This window comes from Prionailurus bengalensis, chromosome D1 (assembly GCF_016509475.1).
Source record: "Prionailurus bengalensis isolate Pbe53 chromosome D1, Fcat_Pben_1.1_paternal_pri, whole genome shotgun sequence".
In the NCBI taxonomy this organism is placed as follows: domain Eukaryota; kingdom Metazoa; phylum Chordata; class Mammalia; order Carnivora; family Felidae; genus Prionailurus; species Prionailurus bengalensis.
In genome coordinates this window covers 107,711,866-107,734,362 of record NC_057346.1, presented here as the reverse complement: position 1 = coordinate 107,734,362, position 22,497 = coordinate 107,711,866, and the positions used below count along the sequence as shown (strand labels likewise).

The following is a 22,497-nucleotide window of genomic DNA, read 5'->3' as shown; positions in this document are numbered from 1 at the left end:
CTAAAAGAATGCAACCCTTCATCTTTCTCCTTCCAAGCCGCGCAGCCGGAGAGCATGCTCCTCATTCAGTGCAGGCCCCTCTCCAGGGTGGGAGGCAGGGTCCAGAATTGCTCTCTGATCAAGAGTCGGATGTCTGGGGCGAAGCAAGCCCCACGTATGCCCCCTGACTGGCCACAGACCCTCCCGTCTTGCCGCGTTTTGTCCTGTGTTTCTTGATGCCTCTGAATTTCCATCGTGCGCTTTATCTCCATTGCCAGACATCATATGGAACTTAGGATATCTCCGAGATGTTGGAGCGTGAAAAATTGGCACCTTAGCACTGATGGTCTAGAACGTTTGTTATCCGTGTCGCCGCCCAACCCACCGTTCTTGTTCCCCTTTCTTGGTTTTGCTAACACGCACTGAGAGCTGGGTACTGTGCAGACATTGCCAGAGTCACGATGAGCAGAAGGCCCTGTTGTTTCCCCGGCTTACTGATAAGGAAATCAAAGTGTAGAGGGGCTCAGTCCCTTGCTAGGGGAGTCGACCTCAGTCATCTTAGCCCATGAGAGGCAAACAGGGTAGTGAGTCAACACACACGCCTTGTTGCCAGGGTGCTCCTAGGGAGCTGTGTGGTCTCAGGCAAGCCTCTTAAACCTCCCTCTACCTTAATTTCCCCATCTTTTAAATGGGGATAATAAAAGCACCTGCTTCATAAGGTTGGTTGGTGAGGATGTGAGTTAATATACGAAACATGCTTAGACAGAGCCTGGTGGATGGCCAGCGCTTTGCGTAGGCTGCTCTTACGAGAAGGCATACGCTAGCCTCCTTTTAATTCTCTCTGCTATAACCTCTCCGCTTCCCTGGAGAACAACACTGGACCGGAAGTAAGAGAGCCCATTCTGGCAACAGCTCTGTCACTAATGGATCACATGAGCCATTAGGTAACTCCCTCCCCCCCAACCCTCGGGTCTCAGGCTCCCTGTCTGTACAATGAGGGGAAGCCGGACTCGCCGCTCTCTACGGAGTCGTCTGTAATGGTATCGTCTGAATGTCTGTGTCCCCCCAGGATTCGTATGTTGCAATCCTAACCCCCAAGGTGATGGTGATGGCCTTGGGAGGTGATTAGGTCCGGAGGGCCCTGCATGTGTAATGGGATTAACGCCTTCATAAAAGGGACCCCACAGAGCTCCCCAGTCCCTTCCATCACGTGAGGACATAGAGAGAAGCCTGCCTTCTCTGAACCAGGAAGCAGGCTCTGAATCTGCCAGGACCTTGATCTTGGACTTACAGCTTCCAGAACGGTAATAGATTTGCTGTTTATAAGCCACAAGTTGATGGTATTCTGTTACAGCAGCTCGAGGTCTAAGACGGTCTCCAAACCCAAACCCAGCAACGATATCCCTCCCACCCTTCTTCAGTCATGGTCAGGTACCACCATGCTTGGGATGGAGGGGACAGTGTCCCTTCCGGCTTTGCTCACATGTCCTCATGGTGCAGCAGGATGACCACCCTGTCGGGGGGGGGGGCAGGGATGGGCGGGGAAGGGGCATCAGGCAGAGAAGCCACCTTTAGAGTCTGTTCTGGGAGGAGAGTCGCCTTTTGGACCAACCAATGCTCCCATAACTGCGTCACTGTCCACAGGCAGGGTTCTGTGGCCACTGACACTGAAGAGGCTGGGCATCCTGGATGCGGTGTCAGGCGGCCGCATTGGCAGAGGCCCTGTGAGCAACCCAGGAGGAAGCAGAAGTGGGCAGTTTTTCATGGGGTTCAGAGGGAGATACCCTGAGTGGATGATCTGGGGCTTGTGGGAGCACGGGAACTGGACGGAGTAGCAAGGAAGGCGTCTTAGAGGAGGTGATGCTGAGTCCGATCCCAAGGAGAAGTAAGGGCTACAAGGAAGAACTGGCGGAAAGAAGCGAAGCCTGTGGTGGCATGAAGGAGACCGCACCCCAAGGAGTTCCCATCTCACTAGGATGTCGGGTGAGCCAACATCCAACTTAGAGTTGGCAGAGGGGGTTGGTACCAGCTGGTGTCCTGGGCTCTCCCTGGCTTCCTGGAGGAGGTAGGGGCCAGGCCGGGCCAGGAGTCACCAGTGTGCCAAGGGGATGTCCCCGCATACCTCCCAGCTGTACAGCCACACCTAGAGCCGGCAGGCAGAGTGTCTGTAGACGAAATTCCCGCTTTCCTCCCCTGCCTCCCTCCCTGGGAAGATCAGCGCTAACCCCAGGGAGAGCGGGGACACAGTGTGGTTCCTGGTAGTGTCCCTGGTGCCTCGTGCAGTGCCTGGGCTATAGCAGGCTGGCTGTGAGTCCCTGGGCAATGGGAGCCACAGAGCTTTGGCTCATCTTGTCCCCTCGGCCCGGAACTGCCTTTCCCCATTTAGCTGCAGGACTCTCTCTCTACTTAAATGTCTCCTCCCGAGGAAGCCCTCCCACCTCAAAATTGCATCCCTTCATGGGCGAACATGCCAACTGGCGTCACAGGGGTGCCATCCGCCAAATCCACAATGGAGGATATTCCGTTTATAGAACAAGCCACCAGGTTCTTAAACAAGAAAAAAGAAAAGAAACGAGAAAAGAAGAAAAAAAAAAAGGAGAGAAAGGTTGCTGAAATGCAATGTGTGGACCTTATTTAGCTCCTGATTCAAACAAATCAGCTGTAAAAAGAGACTCATGGAGGGGTGCCTGGGTGGCCCAGTCGGTTGAGCGTCTGACTTCGGCTCAGGTCATGATCTCGCGGTTTGTGAGTTCAAGCCCCGCATCGGGCTCTGTGCTGACGGCTCAGAGCCTGGCCCCTGCTTCAGATTCTGATCTCCCTTTCTCTCTGCCCCTCCTCTGCTTGTGCTCTCTCTCTCTCTCCCTCTCTCAAAAGTAAATAAACATTAAAAAATAAAAAAAATATAAATAAATAAAAAAGAGACTCATGGAGGGGGCCCCTGGATGGCCCAGTCAGTTGAGCATCCGACCCTTGATTTCGGCTTAGGTCCTGATCCCAAGGTCATGGGACTGAGCCCTGGCTCTGTGCTGAGTGTGGCCCTTACTTGGGATTCTCTCTTTCTCTCTCCCTCTGCCCCTCTCCCTGACTCTTCTCTCTCAAAAAAAAAAAAAAAAAAAAAAAAAAAGTGAAAAAGAGACTCACGGAAGGGTTCTAGAGATTGGTTGCACAACAATGTGAATGTGCTAACTACTACACTTAAACATGTATAAAAGGGCAAATTTTATGGCATATGTATTTTGCCCACAATTAGAAAATTGAAAACAAAAAGACATTCATGGACCAATTGGGGAACATGAACACTGACTGGATATTAGATGCCATTAAAGGATTATTAAATTTTTTTAAGTAGGCTCCATGCCCACTGGTGGGACTTAAACTCAAGACCCTGAGATCAAGAGTCGCATGTTCTATCGACTGAGCCAGCCAGGTGCCCTAAGGGATTATTAATTTTTGAAGTGTGATATTGATGTATTTCACTGAAGACCGTCTCTTAGAGATACGAACAAACCTATTTACAGATGAAATGACACCATGTCTGGGATTGGCTTTAAAATAAACCAGGAGGGGCCCGTGGGTGGCTCAGTCGATTGAATGTCTGATTTTGGCTCAGGTCATGATCTCACGGTTTGTGAGTTCAAGCCCCGCATTGGGATTTCTGCTGTCAGGGCAAAGCCCGCTTCAGATCCTCAGTCCCTCTCTCTCTCTCTCTCTGCCCCTCTCCTGCTTGCGCTCCCCAAAATAAGTAAATCCTTCAAATAAAAGAAAATAAACCGGAAGGGAGGGAGGTGTGGGGAGACAAAGATAAACCCAAACTGGGCGATATATACGTTGAAGCGGGGTCGTAGATACCTCAGGGTTCACTACTCCATTTCCTCTTTTCTTGGGCGTGTTTGAAAACGTCTACCACCGCAAAAGAAATAAGACAAACAAGAAAAAATGGCGCTCCTCTATCATGCCCTGTTGTTCTTCCAGGCACTCATCCTGGCCAGACGTACGGAGAGCGTGCCGCTGTATTGTCCCCAGCTGTGACTTCAGAAGGCTGTGGGTGAATGTCTCAGAGGCAAACTGCTCACCCAGGAAGCTGTGGGTGCTATGGTGGCCCAGGAGGACTCGCTCCAGGTCAGGGAGGAGTGGGAGGGGAAAGGGCAGGTTCATGCGCTGCCCCCTAGAGCGGCCCAAGCTCACGTGGACATTGTTGTACCAGTCACTGCTTCTGTAGCCACCAAATACCAAGCCCGGCCTGATTCAGCATCAGAGGTGGCCGAGTGAAGCCGTGAAGCCGGGGTGGGGGGCAGCAGGCAGGGCCCACCCGGGGGGCCAGGAGGCATTTTCTGAAAAAGGAACAGGTGAGAAGCAGGACTCCCTCCACCCTCAAAGCGCTCAGCTTGGTTCCCAGACCTTGTCACCTGGGACGGGACGGGATAGCACCCTCCTGCATCTGCTGTGAGTCCCTTCAGTCGCCACTGCCAGGTACGGGGTAGGATCCCAGCAGGTGCCAGGGCCGGTGGGGGGGGGGGGGGGACTCTGGAAACTGCCATGGAGAGGGCACTGGGCACCACCATCTAAGTGCTGGAACGAAGGAGGCGCTTAGCGCTTTCCGTTGTGAATGACCTTCCCCGCTCCCACCTGACCCACCCCTGCCTCACACCCTGAACCTACCCCAGGTGCCCAGCCCTCAAGGGAAGATGCATCAGTCCCTCCCGAAGCAGAAACTGGCCACAGCGCGGGAGACAAGAGCGCTGGGGTCAGACAGCTCCAGGCTCAGCCCGGCTCTGCTCCTTCACCAGCTCTGGAATGGCAGGCTGGTCACCTCGTTCATCTCGCCGTGCCTGTCCCTCACCTGTGTAACGGGCACAACGTGGGGTGACCCACGATGGAGACGAGGCGCGTGTCCTGGGTGCACTTGGCAGTTCCTAGCGTGGGACCTGCCCCCCGGGGGGGGGGGGGGCCTTCATTCACCTTTGTGGAATCTGAGGCCGGCAGGACAGTCACCCTCAACCTCCTGCCTCCTTGCTGCTCCTGCTCCCTCAGGTCACCCGGATGTGGGGTCTGAGACCTGAGGCATTGACAGTGCTGTTGGGGAGACTAGAAGTCCGGCACTGCTTCGTCTCGCGGCCCAACAGCCCCGGTGGGGCGGCACAGAGAGACTGAGGTCCCATCGGAGATGCTCTCCCTCTCCAGCTCCCCATCCTTCTATACCTCGGGGGTGGTGGAAAGACTTTACAGTCTCACTTGAGCCACACAGCTACCCAGGCGTGCGGGGAAGGGCTGGTGGGGGGAGGGTGGTGAGGAGCACATCTTACATGGGAACAGGAGGTTGGACCGCAGGAGCTGTGGAGCCTGGAAGCGACCAGCGATGCAGCCGGGGAGCCACACGGGGGCCCAGCCGGTGTCTTCTCTTCCCAAACACGCCCTTACACACGCCCGTGTCCCTCCGAGGAGGGAAGGGGCCACTTCTTCCTTTGTCCGGGACCAACTTTGACTCCATGGTTATTACTGGTATCCAGAAAGATCTCCCCTACCTGGACCCCACGGAGGTCAGGGGGGAGCAGCAGGAGGTGGCCGGTTTCAGAGAGCAAGGGGGCCTAGAGGCACAGGTATATCCCCACTCCTTCACTCGATGTCGTGATTGGGCCTCGGCATCATGCCTGGAAAAAGTTGCCACCACCAGCCCTGGGCTGCTGACAGCGTGGGAGGGTTCCTTGGTGTTCTGGGTAAACATCTGCAGCAGCCCTGGGATGGCAGTTCTGGTCTGGGGTGGGGTGGGGGTGGGGGGGGACACACCCCAAGCACTGGGTCACCGATGTTCAGAAACTTCATGCCCTTGGCTCCGCCCTCCACCTCTCCCAGGAAGACCACAGGGTGCCCACAGGGAGCTCCCAGCCACAGACACTCATACAGCCTCTAGGGTCCCGGCCAAGGCCGGGCAGACCCCTGCCGACCAAGATGCGGGGGTAAAGTCACAAGACAACCATGCCACCCACAGTCACCATGGCCGCAACCCTGTGCAGGGAGCCATACTCCAGGGATCAGCTTGCAGTGGGAAAATGTCGCATAGGAAGACACACCAAGAGGGCACTTGACAAACATTTATTGAGCACCTACTATGTGCGAGGCCCCTAAGCAGGGCCTTGGGAAAACAAAGTCAATGCAACCTAGTCCCTGCCCGGAAGGAGCTCACAGTCTACTGGGCCGGCCATCAATCACATCAACAGCAGCAAAGGTGCATTTAACTTCAGGAGTTTACAGCGAGCTTTTATACGTTTTTTTCAGTTGTAAACACCCAGCAACACAGCCACGTGGACTTAAAAGCACATTGGCATAAATGTAAACACAGTCACGAGATTGGAAGGGTGGGAAATCACCTGCAATAATTCACACTGGTGTTTCAAAGCCCGATTTTCAACACTACCGTTACCCCCTGTGAAGTCCGACGCAAGTTTTACCGATTTGCAGAAACAGTGGTGGAGACGCAGCGGGGGATTCTGTGGCCCACCTGACCTCATGCATCGGGGAAGCCACCTGGGACACAAGATGTTCTGAACCTCTGCCCGCTGCCATTTTTCCTACAACGTGCCATGCCACACCCGTGCCTTCTAATCCCTCCCAACCGGGCATTCCTCTCCCAAGCTTGTTAAAGAAAGGGACCGCATCCCAGGAAGCAACCACGCTGTGAGATCGCTCACGCCTGGTCCACGCGTGGGGCGACACCAGCTCGGAGGAGCACACAGCATATACCCAGGTCCTTCCTGGCTGGTCTCAAAAGCTGGCTGGGTCAGTGTTACAGGGGAACAAGGCGTCTGGAGTCCTATCTATGCCCTACCTCTCCCCCAATGCACAGTATTTATCAGGAGCAGAAAAGTAGTCTCTGTACAGAGGATAGACTGTCCCGTTCCTCCATTTGCCTCTGGATTCTAAATGTGGCAGTGGGGTTTGGGGTCTGAGACAGAGCTCCCCAAGCTCCTTTTCAGAGCCCATGTCACCCAAGGGGAGAAAAACACCCCACATGGATTTGGCCTGTGATGCTGGTTTAGGAGGATAAGGAATCTGGTGAAGAAACCCCAAATGGTCCAGGGAATGGGGAAACCAGGCAGAGGAGGGAGTTTAAATAAGTCAACGAGAGGGCAGTGTGGAGCATCATGGGGCAGGGGAGGGGAGGCATCTCTCTCCCCTGCGGGCACAACCGTTTCACTTTAGAAAGGTCAGGTTATGTCTCAGCTCCTAAGGTGTAAGCGCCACTGAGCCCCTCTCCGCACCTCCATAGGCTCTCTTAGAGGCTTACCAAGTGAGTCAGAAGGTACAAAATGTTAAAGGTGTTTCTGACCCCATCTCAAGGGCGGGGGGGGGGGGGGGGGGGGAGGGGCAAGGTGTCCCTCTGACTGGCACCAAGTCAGCCCCAGTCCTCCAGCCACCAAAGCCCTGGCCTGGCCCTGCTCTGCCCTCCCACCCAGGACCCTCTTTCAGCCCTCCTGCCCCTCAAGGTCGCTCCAGGAGGCTGAATACCCCCCTTCCCCCAATGACGGCCCAGACGGAACTCTCTTAATAAAAAAAAATAATTTATTGTCAACAAAGGAGATATATACAACAGGAAAACAGGTGAAAGAAGGGAGTGAACAAAAGCCCCCAGGTGGGCTGCTTGGGCCTCCTGCAGGGATGGAACGGGAAGAGGTAATGGAGGCCTCCTGGTTTAGGAGCCTGAACGGGTGGGGGAGGAGAGGCGTCCCCCGAGGTAGTGGGACTCAGTTCAAACCCCATCATGACCACCTCTTGTGTAAGGCACTGTGCCAAGGGAGAATGGTGGGGGCTGAGAGGGGGGACGGAGAGGTCTGGGTCAGCAAAAGGATTGGGGTAGGTGTTCTCCACAGGCCCAATGCCCTACCGCACGACTGCCCTCAGGCCAGCCTGCCCCTCTCAGGGCCCGGCCCCATGCCTTGCCGGGAGCGTCTGCCAATGCCCCCGAGTGACAGTGGATGCTGCCCCCCCCACCTTCCTGTCCTCCAGCCTGCCTTGGCACCCAGTTTTACTCTCTCCATCAGGTGGCCGAGCTGGGCAGCTCTGAGTGATAAGCCAAAGGGGGACCCTGCCTCTTCCCTCCCCCCCTCCCCAGGAAAGCAAGAACCTATACACCACTCCCTGCCTCTGGCTGCCCCCCGACAGCGGTGCTGGATTCCGACAGAACCGTAGGCCAGTTTGGGGTGTCACCTGCTCCCACACCCTTGGCGCCCTGGGGGTGCTTGGACCAGTCTTGCAGGAGGCTGACTGCCGGGGGCTCCTCCATCCGTACGCGGATAACCTGGAGATCCAGTGTCCCGCGAAGCCCCGGAGGGGGAGCTGGGCAGGGATGGGAGCAGAGAGCACACACGAGTCAGGGCCCTCCAGACCCCCACCACAAGGACGTCCCCTGAAGGCCTCTGCAAACCACACCTCCATTTCCCCAGCCCAGAGCCTGGTATGAGGGGGAACCCTGAGGACAGTGAGAAGCTCCACTCTTGGTTCACCCAGGGACCACAAGCGACCGGAAAACGAGGTCACGGCTCCTTTGGCATAAGCCAGTCATGCCCCGTCGTAGGCTTCCTCCCTCGTGTATCCTGGTGCCCAGAGGCTCAGTGCTGTAGGCCTCGCTCAGCTCTTACCTTCAGTCGACTGTCTCATCTAAAACTTCACTGGGCACCCTAGCCTCAGTGCTTCTGCCCTGTGTGGGCAGAGGGGATGCGAGTGGGGACCCGCAAACAGAGTAAGATACAGCTCTGCCCACCGAGGGGCTCTTGAATGGGTACGCAGGTAAGGGGAGAGTCCTGGATGCACAGGCCTGGCTCAGCACCCCAGCTCTGCTTTGCAACGTTCACCAGGCTCATCCCCTCCTGAGAGTCAGCACCTACCACACAGGGATCAAGAATCGGGGGATTAGCGCTGGGGAGCAACCTCATAATAAGCAAAACCGGGCCCTCACCCAGGGGAGGGCAGGCTCCCCAGAGCTTTCGAGCAGCCACACGGGCACGTGCAGAAGTTACTTTACACTGAAAAGCAAAACAGAACATGCGGACTGTTGCAACGTCTGTTTTGAGACGCATCGGTTTGTGGTGTTTTTCCTAGGCTGTTTTTAGAGACTGGATTTAAAATGTGGCTGAGAAAACAGGCACAGTTTTGGTGCACAGTTTGCGGAGGATCAAAACCGCTTAACGGCTGCCAGGCCAGCGTGTTACACAATTGAGCAAACTCCGCTCTGCATTTGCATGAGCTCCCCCCTGTCTTTGACGAACTAGAAGCTCCTTGAGAGCAGGCTCAATCCCATTCATTTGTTCCTGAATTTAACTGCAGGTTCTCGAGCACCTACGCTGTGCCCAGCACTGTTTCTGCTGCTAGAGCTCTGACAGTGCATGGAGCAGACCCAGTACACTTCCTAGAATCGATGTTCCAGTGGCGGGGGCCATTAAATAAGATAAACAAATACAAGATGCACTGTGTTATGTATGGAAAGAAACAAAGCGAAGAAAAAATACATATACATATGTATACCAGAGAAGGGGACAGGACAGCGTGGAGGGCCTTATACAGCGGGTATGTTAGTGGAAACGTACAAAGAGTGAGTCAGCTATGTGGATAGCTGGGGAACAGCATTCCAGGCAGAAGGAAAAGTGAACGCAGGTGCCCTGCTGGCACATGCCTGCTGCTGTACAACAGCAGGCCAGTGCCTGTGCAGAGTGGGCCGGAGAGGGTAGGAGAGGGCAGATGCTCGCTGGGGCGAGCATCGCTGGTCACCATGAGGACCCTGACTTTTTATCTGGAGTGGGACAGGAACAGCAGCGACAACATCCAACGTGGTTTTCATTAGGGGCCCTGGCTACTTGTAAGAGATCAGACCACAGCGGGCAAAGACCAGAAGCTGGGAGGCCAGTGAGGTGGCTGTCAAGGAGCCAGGCAAGAGATGGCTTGGACCACGGTAGCTGCAGTGGCGGCGGAGACAGGAAGGTGAATTCTGAACGGGTTTTGGAGGTGGGGCTAACGGGATTTGCTGACTGCTTGACGCGGAGCCTGGGAAACGGAAAAGGAGGACTCTTAAGGATTTATTTAGCCTGAGTAAAGTGCAGAATGGAGAAAGGGGAGAGAAGGCTGGGGGTGGGGGTAGAGGTGGGGCTTCAGTTCCGATATGCCAGTCTGACAGATCTTACAGACAACCACAGACGTGTCACACGGGCCCCTGGATGAGAGGCTGGAACCTAGGGGGAGAGCTGGGTGGGAGCTGTGAGCACGTGAACTTAGGCCTGGATTGCTCTGGAAGTAAGGCCCTGCCCCGTGGTTCAGGCATCTAGCTCCTCACTCGCCAAACACGTAAATAGCACCTAGATCCCGTGCTGGAAAATGGGGAGATCATGGGAAATGAAACAGACACACTTCCTGACCGGAAGCAGCTCACATTCGACCAAGGGGAGGGAAGATAACCGTCAGATCCATGTGCAAAAGAACAGGCAGGAGAAAGAGAACAGCGGGTGAGGCTGGAGGAAGACCCGGCCAGTTGCCCAGGACCCCAAGGGTGGAAGGCGGCTCTGGGAAGGAGTTATTAGGCAAGGTCACCATTACTGCCGCATCAGGAAAGGTAAGGACAGAGAACTGCCTGCTGGATTTTTATCTTAGACAAGTCAACAGTGACCTTGCCAAGAGAGCACTTTCACCATGAGATGGGAGAATAGAAATGGTTCCTGGAGACGAGAGCCAGTTAGTGTAGAAAATGCTCCCCAGCTTTGCTGAAATGGTTTGGGGACACATGGTGCAGGCGCTAGGGAGGAAAAAGAGGTCAGGAAGGGAAAAATCATAGCTTGGTATAGGCTGCTGGGTAAGATCTGGAGGAGAGGGAAAAACTGACGGTGGACAGGGAGGAGAGAGCAGCCAGCGGGGTGGGGGGGGGGGGTGGGGGGGGTGCAAGCAGTGGGTCCAGAGGGCTAGGCTGTTCCAGAAGCCGTTTAGTCCCAGCAGCAGAATGAAGGCAGAGGATGCAGCTTGGATGCTGGAGGGGGATGGGCACAGGTGGAAACGCACACAGGCTGCCACTTACTAGGTGAGGGGCCCTGAGAGGGGCCTTACCTCCCCCCTGGCTGTTTCCTCTTCAAAACGGAAATCATAATACTGTACACGGTGATTGTGGGAATTTAAAGAGATAACACACTAAGACGTTAACGAGTCTAGCACACAGTAAGAGCTCACTAACTTACGGACTTCTTAAAGCAATAGGATTAAGTACCAATTCTTTCTGGCAGCATGGAGGGCAGAGGTGAGGGTGGGTGGGGAGGGGAGCATCAGGAGAGGTGTGATGTCCTGCCAGAAATCACGCATGATTCGGGCTCCAGGGCCAAGAAAGAGCAGGCCAGGAGGATTGATTTATTAGTCCCCAGGGTCAAACCGAGTCCCTTTTGCACTCCAAGCCCAGAACTGGTCCCCTTCTCTCCTGGGAAGCCTAAACCTCTCTGCTTCCCCAGCCTTGTTCTCCCCTCCACTCCCCCCCCGATTTGTGCACGTGTGCATACCTGCACACGCCTTCTCCAGAGGGTGGGCCCAAGTCCTTTTCTCTCCTTTCTCATTAAGGTTTGTTTCTGAGCAGCGACTCTGAAAAGGTCACTGCCAAATGACCAGTAAAGGCAGGCACTGTCCACTCTTCTTTTGATAAGTCTTTACTGAGGGCTTTCTTTACGCCAGGCGCGTTACTGGGTGCGGAGGATACAGCAGTGAACAAGGACCCTAACCCTTGCGAAGCTCACACACACGCTTTCTCCCTGGCCCAGCCTGGAAACGTCCTGGGCCTGGCCAAGGAATCCTAAAAGCCAGGTCTCCAGGTCTTACTCACATCGAACACTAGCAAGACAAAGACGCTCTTTTTCCCACAACTTGTGAGTGGGGTCTTTAAGGCTCACCTTCTCTCTAGGCTTGCACACGTCCCCACCCTCATCCTCCAAGGCCCTTGGAAAGTTCTAGAAAGTCTTCCCTGGCTTCAGATTTGTATCTATGAGCTCAGCTGACCTCACTACAACACCCTTTCCCCAATTTCGGATCTCTGACTTGCAAACTTTTAAAAAGTGGTAGCATCTTTACTCGGAATCTTCCAAGAACTTCGATACGTAACGCAACTCAAAGTGAAGACATTCTGGCGGAGGCCTTGCAGGTTTTTGAGAAATCTGCCCAAGCTTTGGGATCCAGAAACAGTCACACCATTACTCCGGAGTCTGTGCTCTCTGCACAGAACTACAGAGGGCACCCCACCATTCTTCACCTGCAGCGGCACTGCCTCCGACCTGTACCCCCGAAACAGAGAGTTAAGTTTCTTGGGTACAAGGGCTGCCTCACTCATGTCATTTTTCCACAGTGCTTCCCTTAGGGCTGGGCCGCAGGAACACCTGCCGCCGCGCTGCACAGCGTCTGCTGCGGGTTCCGGCCCCCTCCAACCTCCCTGGATCTCACCACTGCCGAGAAAAACCCTCTCACAAAATTACTGAGCCCCAAGGCCTCGGAGACTTTGCCCGCACACCCCATATGAACCTGAGATCTCAGGGACTCCCTTCTCAGCTACTCACCACTCCAGATGGGTGGAATTTGGGCCCAGGGTATCCCAGGACTCAAAATGAAGGCTCCCTTTCGAGAATGAAACCAGAAGACCCGTTAAACAGTGGAAGCGGCCAGCCATTTAGAGCAGTGATCCACCGAAGAGAACGAGGAAGCTCGGGAAACGCTCAAGTCCAAGCAGAGCACACAGTCTCGGGGAGGCAGGACTGGAATGTGGCTCAAGCTGAAACTTGAGACAGTTAAAACCGTGATCTACGTGAAGGGGTGACGCCTGCCTCAAGATGAGAAAAAGCGGAACCCACTTTGGTAAAACATCACTAAGCGCAAGTGCACGTGTGCACGCACACGCGCGCATGCACGCGCACACGCACTAAGCTTTTTGTAAAAGGTCTCGAGGATACAAGCTGATTAACAGCGGTCCCCGCGGGTGAGCGAGGTGGAGCAGAAGGGACACATTTGCATTGTTTTCTTTATGCAAAAAGTACACCTCCTTTTTGAGAGCCCTGCTCTGGGGAGCCCCCGGCACCTCGTGTGCTATCATCCCCTGAGCTCTAACTCCGAATGCACACTTCAGATAGGCTGGGACGAGGGACTGTGTGTGCCGCTCAGTCACTCCTGTAAGAACCACTTCCTGAGCCTGAGATGTCTGGCTTGGAGAGACGAAGAGGAAGTAGGCTCGGCCTCTGCCCTCCTAGAATGCATTCCAGTCTAACCTGCATTCTGCCACCGCTCGGCTATGTGACCGTGGCAGGCAGAGGTTGCCCTAATCCCCAGGACCTGCGAATATGGTAAGTTATGTGGTGAGGGAGAATTAAGGCTGTAAGTGGAATAAATGTTGCTATCAGCTGACTTGCCAATAAAGGGATTGTCCCGGATGATCTGGGTGGGCTTGATGTTATCACAAGGGTCCCCATGGGGGAGAGGGAGGCAGAAGAGACAGACCAAAGACGGAATCTTCAGAAGGACTCTACTGGTCGCCACTGGCTTTGAAGACGGAAGGAGAGCATAAGCCAAGGAATGCACACAGCTTCCAAGAAGCTGGGCAGGAAAAGAAAATGGACCCCCTCCCTCCCCACCAGGAGCCTCCAGAAAGGAACATGACCCTGCCGACATCCAGATTTTAGCTCAGTGAGACCCATTCCAGGCTTCTGACCTCTGGGACTAAAGAACAGTAAATTGTGTTCTTGTAAAAGCCACTAACGTCTGTGGTTAATGTGTTACAGCAGCCACAGGACACGAATACAAGGACCGAGGGAAGAAGGAACCGTCTCTCTGAGACTCAGCCTTTCTACACGAAACATACTTTTCCAAGGGCCAGATGAACCACACGCAAAACTTTCCGAAAATCAGAAATTCGCTGACCTGCTGTCTCCACCGAGGTGCCTGCTGAGCTCACCACGGGTCCCTTCTCCTGTTCTAGTCCCACTCAGGCCCTCGCTCCACCAGGGCGAGGTGGGCACCTCGGGTTCCGGGTGGAATCAGCCTTAAGTGTGGTGATGGGTTTGGAAGCACTGGCCTAGCCCAACCTCACCACCAATTCCAGGATACTCCCCAGGAGCCAGCCGGGCAGCTCAGCTTTCCGGCCAGTCTCTGTCATTCAAATCTGCCTGCCTTTGGCCCCGTCTCTCAGGGGACCTGAGTGCTAACCACCTCTTCCCTAGACTCTGCTGCAGAGCAGCCTTGACGAGGCCAGACCCCAGGGACGTGCCTGTCTGACCCTCCCTTGTGGTCCCCTCTCAGGAGCTCACCTGGAGAGGGGCTTTCCGGCTGGGGAAGGCCCCCTTCAGCAGCTCTCCCCTCTTTGGGTGAGTCCTTGCTGTCTGAGGCCCTGAGCTGGGTGTGGGAGAAGAGCTGGAGGACGAAGCCAGGGGGGAAGCTGCCGTCGGTGAAGTGCCGGACCTCAGCGGGAGCCGCAAAAGTCTCCGTGGGGGAGTCGGGTGATGGGGGGTCTGAAAGGAAGCACAAGACGGAACTGTGGGTCTGAGCGGCCTATCGCTACTAAAGCCAGAATCCAAAGACCTGGACCCCACCGCCCCCCTCACCAGCTTGGCTTTCCTCTCGGAGCACCGTGGCCAGAGCCCATGCCCGCACCCGCACTGGGCCTCCCCGTCACCTGGGTCAGGGTCTGGGTCCAGGTCCAAGTTTTTGGTCATGGGTCTGCCTCTTTTCTTTCTAACTGGCTCTTCCCCAGGAGGCTCCTTCCATCTCTGACCACGGGGCTTCTTGTTTCCTGGCTCTGAGGTGGGGGCAGCTGTGGAACGAAAAGACCCCATACCTTTTAAAGGGGCTACACTTCTCCCTCTGTTCCTTCCCTTGCCCCCCAACCAAAAGAAAAAAGAAAAAAGAAAAGAAGGGGTCGCGCCTCTCCCTCTGTTCCTCCCCCCACCCCTGCGAAAAGAAAGAACAGAACAGAAAAGAACGGGCCGCGCCTGAGCCTCTCTCCACACAGAACACAGGGCGCATGCTCCCCTCTCCCCAGCTCAGCCATAAGGGCTTTCCAAAGACTGACCAGGAAACTCGAGGGGGCGGAGTCCCCTGGGCCGGCTCCTTTTCGGGAGAGATGGGTTGTCCTCAGAGTCCAGGAGGACGACAATCTCTGCTGGCATTTTGGCAGGGTCTGGGTCAGAGTCTGGGTCAGCTTCGACATCCTGGCCCAAGTCTGCAGGTGGCAGGTGGCAAACACCCAGTGAGCTCCGAGTGCTCCCAGAGTCCCGACTTTTCCCTGTGTCCTCCACCCCTGACCCCCAGTTCCAACTACCTGAGGTGGGTGAAGAAGGCTGCTCAGCTCTGACGTCTTGCAAAAGGGCCACCCCCTCACTCCAGGCCTCCAGGATGTTGCTCTTCTCCGAAGGGCTCAGGTCCAGGGTGTGAGGGTGCTGCTCCAGAATGTGCATGCGCGCCGTGTCCGCGGAGGGGGACCGGATCTCGGCCCCACACACCATGCACAGTGCCCGCCCGCTGCCTCCTGGGCTGTTTCCCACCAGGAACTCCTGTTCCCAAGACACCTGCTGCCTGGGCTCCTCACAGCCGTCGCCGCCCGCCTCCAGCAGGTTGGGCCTAGGCGGTGGGGTCTTTTCCTGCTGGGCCACTGCAGGGGGAGAGGTGCCAGAGAGTGCTATCAGTAAAAGTGCCCATGGCCTGATATACTCACAACACGATTCCCCAAACTTGGTGGAGCAGCGGGGGGTGGGGAGGGGAAGAACACTCCTCCCCAAAGTCTCTCTTTCTCCCTTCCCCTGCAGCCCGCGAGGCACTGACCGTATTAAACACAACCCGTGTGCCTTGGCATTCTGCTGTCTCACCCTGGACCTTCTCTCAATCTGGTCTCGGACCACAGATTTTTCCAACAGGCTGTGTTCCCGCATGTCCTCGGCCTTGGCACGACTGTCCAGACCATCCTGACCAGTCTGACAAATTCTTCTGCTTCCTTCACGGCCCTGCTCGAAAAGCTACTCCTGGGACCGTCTCCCGACCTCCCACCCCTGGCAGCTGGTTGTATCCGACCTGACTTCCAGACCACTGTGCATCCCTTCTGGAGGACAAGGTCGGTAAATGTCATCATCTTCTTGTCCCCACAGGGCCTGGCACAAAGGAGATGCTTGGTGAGCCTTCAGTCGGTGAAGGACAGGCATGCCCGTTTCTCTACCTGGTGAGGCACCTTCAAAAGGCCACCCTATCCCGTCACGATCCCTTTCCAGAGCACCTGCAGGTGTGATCTCATTGGTCTGCCTCCCATCCACTCTTCGTGCACATGGACCACAGGCTCTGGCAGGGCAGAAACCGTTTGCACCTCGACCCACGTTAGCCTGGCAGCTCCGTGCTTCTGCGGAATCCTTGTGGTCTCTCCTGGCCGCACCTCTCTCTTACCTTCTCAGGTAAGATGGGATGGAACACAAACACGGGAAGCCCCAACACCTAGGGATGCATGTGAGCGGTGGCATTCGGTATGGGTCTGAGAACTGGCCAGGACTCAGAAGATCCAGGTCCTATGTCCCACATGACTGTGAACGGGAGCCTTGACCTCTTGGTTGCCATCGGGCTCTTTTCCCACCATTCCTCCAAAACAGCCCTCGTCAAGGTCATCAATGCTAAACCCAGCAGTTGGTCCTTAAGCTTCACCTTCGGACTCATCGCTTCTTCCATCTTGATTTTTGCCACTTGGCTTCCGGGCATCACCTCCGGTGGGTTCATCTCGTACTTCTCTGGGACTCTCTTCCAGTCACTTGTGCTGGTTCCTTCTCATCTTCTCAGGTGCCTGCTCGGCTCCTGCTTCTTTCAGGGCGCTGCTGAAGAACCGTCTTCTCATGAGGCCTTCTCTGCTCCCCGCAGGAAGCTGCCATCTGTCCGTCCCCCCCCCCCCCCCAGCACTCCACTCCCCTTCACTCCTCAGCCCCCCATCACCTGGCCTAACCCGTGTTTTACTTGTGCACTCTGTCTCCCCGCTGGACTGTAGGCTCCAGAACGGCATGACTTCTGATGGGTCACACCCGTTATCTCCAGCGTCGAGAACAGTGCTTGGCATGCAGACTCTCGATTTCGGCTCAGATCACGGTCTCACGGTTCACAGGAACGAGCCCTGGCTTGGGCTCTGTGCTGACAGCGCAGAGCCTGCTTGGGATTCTCTCCCTCTCTCGCTCTGCCCCTCCCCCGCTCTCTCCCAAAATAAATAAACGTTAAAAAACAAAAATGTGTGATGAGGGACTGACTCAGTCTCTAACCTGGAACCCCTGGAGAGCTCCCCAATTTGGTTAGTTCTCGGACCCCTTCTGTCCACCTCTTTCCCATTGTCTGCCTGCTGACGACTCTGGTATTTGTACCTCCGGAATCTAAACGCACGTTTTTGATGCCTATCTGACCACACCACTCATGTGGCATCTCTAACTGACCTCGTTGAAACCATAACTCGCTAGCCGCACGCGCCTGCGTCCTAGCCTTCCCGTCTCCGTGCGTGGGAGGCCTGTCTTTTCAGCTGCTCTGGCCAAAAACCTTGAATCCATCCTTTCTCCCTCTTACCCCAACTCTTGCAAGAAGCTTCTGCGTTCGGATGTTTGCACTTAGGATTCCGTCTGCCTAAGATGCTTTCCCTCCAATTATCCGCAAGGTTCATTCCGTCTCTTCCTTTGGGCCTGTGCTCAAAACTCACTTTATTAGAGAAGCCTTTCCTGACCACTTGATATTCCAAATAAAACGCCCTCGCTCTCTTTTCTCCCCTCTTTGCTCTAGTGTTCTCTGAACCACTTATCTCCACCGGACACACGATGCATTTGTTTGTTTGTCCTTGGTCACTCATTTCATATGTACGTTCCAGGAAAAACGTTTCCTCTTTCTTTGCGGCCATTTTAGCGCGCCCAGTCTAAAACCGCCTGGCTTACAGTAGGTGCCTGACAAAGACCTGTTGAATGAATTAACTTCTCCAGACTTCTTCCTCAGCCCTAACAGTGGGAATAGGGTGCTTCTTGCACGGTTGTCAGGACAACTGAGACACCCTGGCATCCAGCATTCAATAAATACTAGCAAAAGCAAGGAAAGAACCTCTGTTCCATGCAAAGCTCTGAGAAGGGTAGTGATCTTTATTTCCCTGACTTGTTTTAGAACTCTCCAGATTCCAAAAAGGAGAGACAGTGCAGGGAGACAGCACGCTCTGCTGAGGTTAAATGAATGGCCTTGCTCTCAATTCAATCTCTTTTGGGTACAGTCCCCGCTTTGCGAACAGGTATCTGAGGATGAAGAGATATTTGCATTTTCATGAAAAAAAAAAAAATTTTTTTTTTTTTTTTGCATTTTCACGAATATTAAGTTTTCCAGGAAGATGGCCCTTTGTTTTCTAATGGTTTGCAAGATTCTGCGGACTAAAGAAACTGGGAAAGGGGGAGGGGAAACCAAGTGTTCCGAGACTGTTCCTCAAAGCCCCTCCCAAGGCCATCTCCTTCCTGCGTGGCTGAGGGTACCCCTCGAAAGCACGTCTTTCCCTAAACCGAGTAGGCTGTACGCAATCTCATTCACCCCTCAAGCGCTAGAATCTGACACCTGTGGCTTACGCAAGTGGAAGGCCTGGGATGCAAGGGGGGTTGGGGGACCAGGAAAGCTTTCTGCGTAGACGGCCCTGAAAATCCTCCTCTTGGGGAGCGGCATCCTCGGGATCTCTCCGGACACCAGGCTGCCGCGCCCAGCCTCCGGCCCGGAGGCCTCGCTGCCCCTCGGCCTAGAACACAGCCTGGCCCCCGCGTCTGCCTCTCTCCCCGCGGGGCGGGAGACCGCGGCCGGCGGTGCTGGGCCCGGGCGAGGGGGCGCTCGGGCACCGGAAGATCCGGAGCGCGCCGGGTGTGGATCGAAGGCTCCAGACCCTGGACGGGGGCGGGGGAGAGGGAATTCGGGGAGGCCCCAGATTCCAACCCCTGGAGGGGGCGGAGCGAGAGCTCGCCCGGGCCCCAGGCCGGAGGGGGAGGGGGCGCCCGGGTCCCAGGCCGGAGGGGGAGGGGGAACCCCTGACTGAGGAGGGGGAGGGGGCGCCCGGCCCGGACCCGGGCCGCGGAAGCGGGGTCCCCTTCCATCCTCACCTCTGAGCATCGGCTCGGGCCGCGGAATTACGGCCACCACCATGGCCTCCTCCTCGTCCTCCCCTTCCTCGCATTTGAGCGTCACCTCGAAGCAGTCGAGCGCGGCGCCCTCGGCCTTCAGGGCCATGGTGCGGCCGGGAGGGGGTGGGAATCGCGGTGACCGGACGCCGGAGGCCGGGCGCGCAGCCAGGGGCCGCCTCCCGCTCCGCGCAGCCCCCTCCCCGCCGCCCGCCGCTCACCGCCCGGCCTGCGACGGACGCGTCCGGGCCTCCCCGAGACCGAGCGCGTCGGGACCCCGGGCGGGGAGGGCTCAATCCGGGGCCCCAGGCCCCCGCCGCTCCCTTTTATGGAGGCTCATTGTCGGCGCCCGCCCGACCGGCCCGCCGCGGGTCCGCCCCCGACCCCGCGCGGCCAATCGCGCGTGGCCCCGCCCCGGGCACGCGGCTCCGCTAGCCTCCCGGGGACCCGCAGGGCTGCGGGGAGGGCCGCGGGCTCCCGGCCGCCCTCCAGCGCGGAGGCGGGGCTTGCCGGCGGGCGGGAGAGGCCCCCAGACCCCGCGGGCGGGGGGCGCCCTCCCTCGAGCTGCCGGTCGGGCACGCTTGCGGGCGTCCGGAGCGCTACCGGGTGCCCTGGGGTTGTGTTCGGGGTCGCTTTTGCCTTTCCTGGCACAAACCTTCCTCCGCCAGAAGATGCCCCGGGCGGGAAAAGAACCGGCGGGGCAGTGAGCGGGGCCTCGGCGTGGGAAGGAAAGAGAGCGGGGGTGGGGTGGGGTGGGGAGACTGAATTCCTTCGGATTTTTGCCAGCCTTGTGACCTTGGGCACCTTATCTGCTTTCTTAGACTATCTCATCCTTTCTCTCAGAAAACATTGTGGAACCTTCTGGACAAGGGGATGCAAAGAAGGAAAAGCCAAGTGGAGTGTGGGCACACGCAGACCACCCCGATGGTGTTGATTTCCATGACTTAAATGTGAGTCGAGAGATTTTGAGCCTCCCCAAGGTCACACAAATCTTTGAGAGCCCCAAGACCAGAGTCCGGTTGCCATGACACTGCGGCATCATAATCCTACTTTGGGGGAGCTTTTATGGGCATCTCCCTCTGCTGTGGGAGCTCTGGTGACATTTCAGCTGGGAAAATGTCTGACCCTGGAAATGCATCTTAAAATGCCACCGTATCAGACCAGACACTCCTCCATTTGTCCCTCCAGTTAAGGAGTGCTGGGGAGCTTCTTGTGTTTGCTAATCTCCGGGATGTCTCCCTGTCCCCTGTTGGACTTCCCAGTCCTTCCAACCCCCCTCCCCCACAGGTGTCACCAATACCCTGCATTAAGTTCTTTGTTTCAGGTAGAGTGGTTCCTGTTTTCCCCGTTGGACCCCTAGTGATACACCCAATATTATACCAGGCACTTTGTCTTCACAAGTCTTAAGTGGTACAATGTATTGTTCCCATTTTACAGAGCAGGAAGTTGAGGCTTAAAGGGTTAAATTATTTGCCCAGGGTAATATAGCAAGAATCCTATTTCATCAAGTCTAAGGTGAGCATTTTCCCTACATTTTAACATCCTTGGAATGGGAATGCTTTCTATCATGGACATCATTGTGAAGTTTTCAGAATATGGAGAAAGTTTAAGATCGCCCTTCTGATAATCAGACTGTGATGTGACCAGCAGAATTAGAATGAGACATAAGTGAGGCCACTTTGTGACCACAAAGATGACTCAGTGATTGCTGCTGCTTTTTTTTTTTTTTTTGGTAATATTTATTCATTTTTGAGAGAGAGAGAGAGAGCGCGCGCGCGTATGCGAGCTGGAGGAGGGAGAGAGACAGAGACAGAATCTGAAGCAGGCTCCAGACTCTGAGCTGTCACCACAGAGCCCGACGTGGGGCTGGAACCCACTTGAACTGTGAGATCATGATCTGAGCTACAGTTGGACGCCCAACCAATCTGAGCCACTGAGGCGCCCCGCTGCTTCTTTATCAGATCGGAGATAACACTAACCCTGCTTACATCCTCCTGTTTCCTAGAGGATACTCAGTCTCTAAAATGCCTCTGCTTTTTGACAGCATTCAATCCAGAACTGGTCCCCGCTTCCCTACGTCCTCCACAGAACCATGGAACACAAGCCCCAATGTAAAGAGACTCCTATGAAGACTTCCCCTAGGGTACGTTCTCCTTTACAGCAGCAAGTTAAGTAAACCTAACCTTTTTTTTTTTTTTTTTTTTTTCTTGATAACAGCTGTGTTCCTGGTGGTCTTTGGTCGGAGGGCCTTGACAACCTTAGCCAATTTAATTTGCATACATTTTCATTTTTATGTATATGAAGACAAATATGATAAATGTCTCTGTCAAAGTATCAGTAAGTCTGGAAGAGATCTTGAACTATAAGATACAATACAATATGAGAAATCGTGTCAGAATTTGGCAGAGTTTTTTTCTTTTCAATGCTTATTTATTTTGAGGGAAAGACGAGCAGGGGAGGGGCAGAGAGAGGGAGGGAGGGAGGGAGAGAGAATCCCAAGCAGGCTTTTTTTGCTGTCGGCGGCACAGAGCCTGATGGGGGACTTGAACTCCCCAACCGTGAGATCATGGCCTGACCCGACATCAAGAGTCGGATGCTTAACCGAGTGAGTCACCCAGGCGCCCCTGGCAGAGTTTTTTTTTGTAAGGATACATAAAATAATGTCTTGTCCTGCTAGCACGATATCTTAGATTTAATGAAACATGGTTTGTTGCAAAAGCAGGACTCAGCTCTGGCTCTGCCTGTCCTGTCCTTGCTCTTTCCATTACAGTTCTGTTCTGCTTCTCTGTGAACTTGAAGTACTGGGTTTTTGTTTTGTTTTGTTTTGTTTTAATGTTTATTTATTTTTGAGAAAGGGACAGAAGCAGAGACAAAGCGGGGGAGAGGCAGAGAGAGAGGGAGCCACAGGATCTGAAGCAGGCTCCAGGCTCCTAGCTGTCAGCACAGAGCCCGATGCGGGTCTCGAACCCATGAACCGTGAGATCATGACCCGAGCCAACGTCAGATGCTTCGCTGATTGAGCCACCCAAGCGCTCACTTATCAAATGAACAAAAGGGTAGATATTATTAGCTCCGATATATACATGAAGAAATCCAATCTGAGAGAAATCAGTCCTTTGAGGTGAAGCAGCTTGCCAGCCACAGAGCAATTCCGTCCCACTGCAAAACCAGGGCTCTTTCCCCCTGTCACACCTGCTGCTGAGCCAGCCCTCTCTGCACGGAGCACTTGAGAGGGAGCTCCGGACCATCTTAGGTGGAATTCTCATCCACCGGCTGCATAGTCAGAGCCCAATGAGAGCTTGCGGAATCTCTATTGTGGAGATAGCACCACGCGGAGGAGAGCGGGTAGGCATTTCCTAGATAAGGACATCTGTAACTTGTCTTTGGACTTTGT

The 22,497-nt window shown here is 55.2% G+C and overlaps 1 protein-coding gene and 1 long non-coding RNA gene across 6 annotated transcripts; one reads left to right on the top strand and one right to left on the bottom strand.

Annotated features, from left to right (window-relative positions):
- Nucleotides 1-7,514: 7,514 nt before the first annotated feature.
- On the bottom strand, nucleotides 7,515-19,442 carry SPINDOC (spindlin interactor and repressor of chromatin binding). 5 transcript variants are annotated; one of them, XR_006297502.1, is made up of 7 exons: nucleotides 19,086-19,439; nucleotides 15,287-15,616; nucleotides 15,038-15,187; nucleotides 14,571-14,779; nucleotides 14,277-14,477; nucleotides 12,540-12,757; nucleotides 8,136-8,310 (listed from the first exon to the last, which is right to left on the bottom strand). XR_006297502.1 is itself a non-coding variant. In XM_043581498.1 (6 exons), the coding sequence occupies exons 1-6, from the start codon at nucleotides 19,210-19,212 to the stop codon at nucleotides 7,891-7,893; spliced, it is 1,437 nt and encodes a 478-aa protein (XP_043437433.1). In that variant the 5' UTR covers nucleotides 19,213-19,441; the 3' UTR covers nucleotides 7,515-7,890. The 5 variants fall into 5 exon arrangements, 3 of the variants coding, with proteins under 3 accessions (XP_043437433.1, XP_043437434.1, XP_043437432.1); XR_006297503.1 differs by having other exon boundaries at nucleotides 14,642-14,779; nucleotides 19,086-19,431; XM_043581498.1 differs by lacking the exon at nucleotides 12,540-12,757 and having other exon boundaries at nucleotides 7,515-8,310; nucleotides 19,086-19,441.
- Nucleotides 19,443-19,595: 153 nt separating this feature from the next.
- Nucleotides 19,596-21,307, top strand: LOC122483932. Its single transcript, XR_006297501.1, has 2 exons — nucleotides 19,596-20,053; nucleotides 21,148-21,307. It is a non-coding gene; the product is annotated as an uncharacterized LOC122483932 (long non-coding RNA).
- The last annotated feature ends 1,190 nt before the right edge of the window (nucleotides 21,308-22,497 follow it).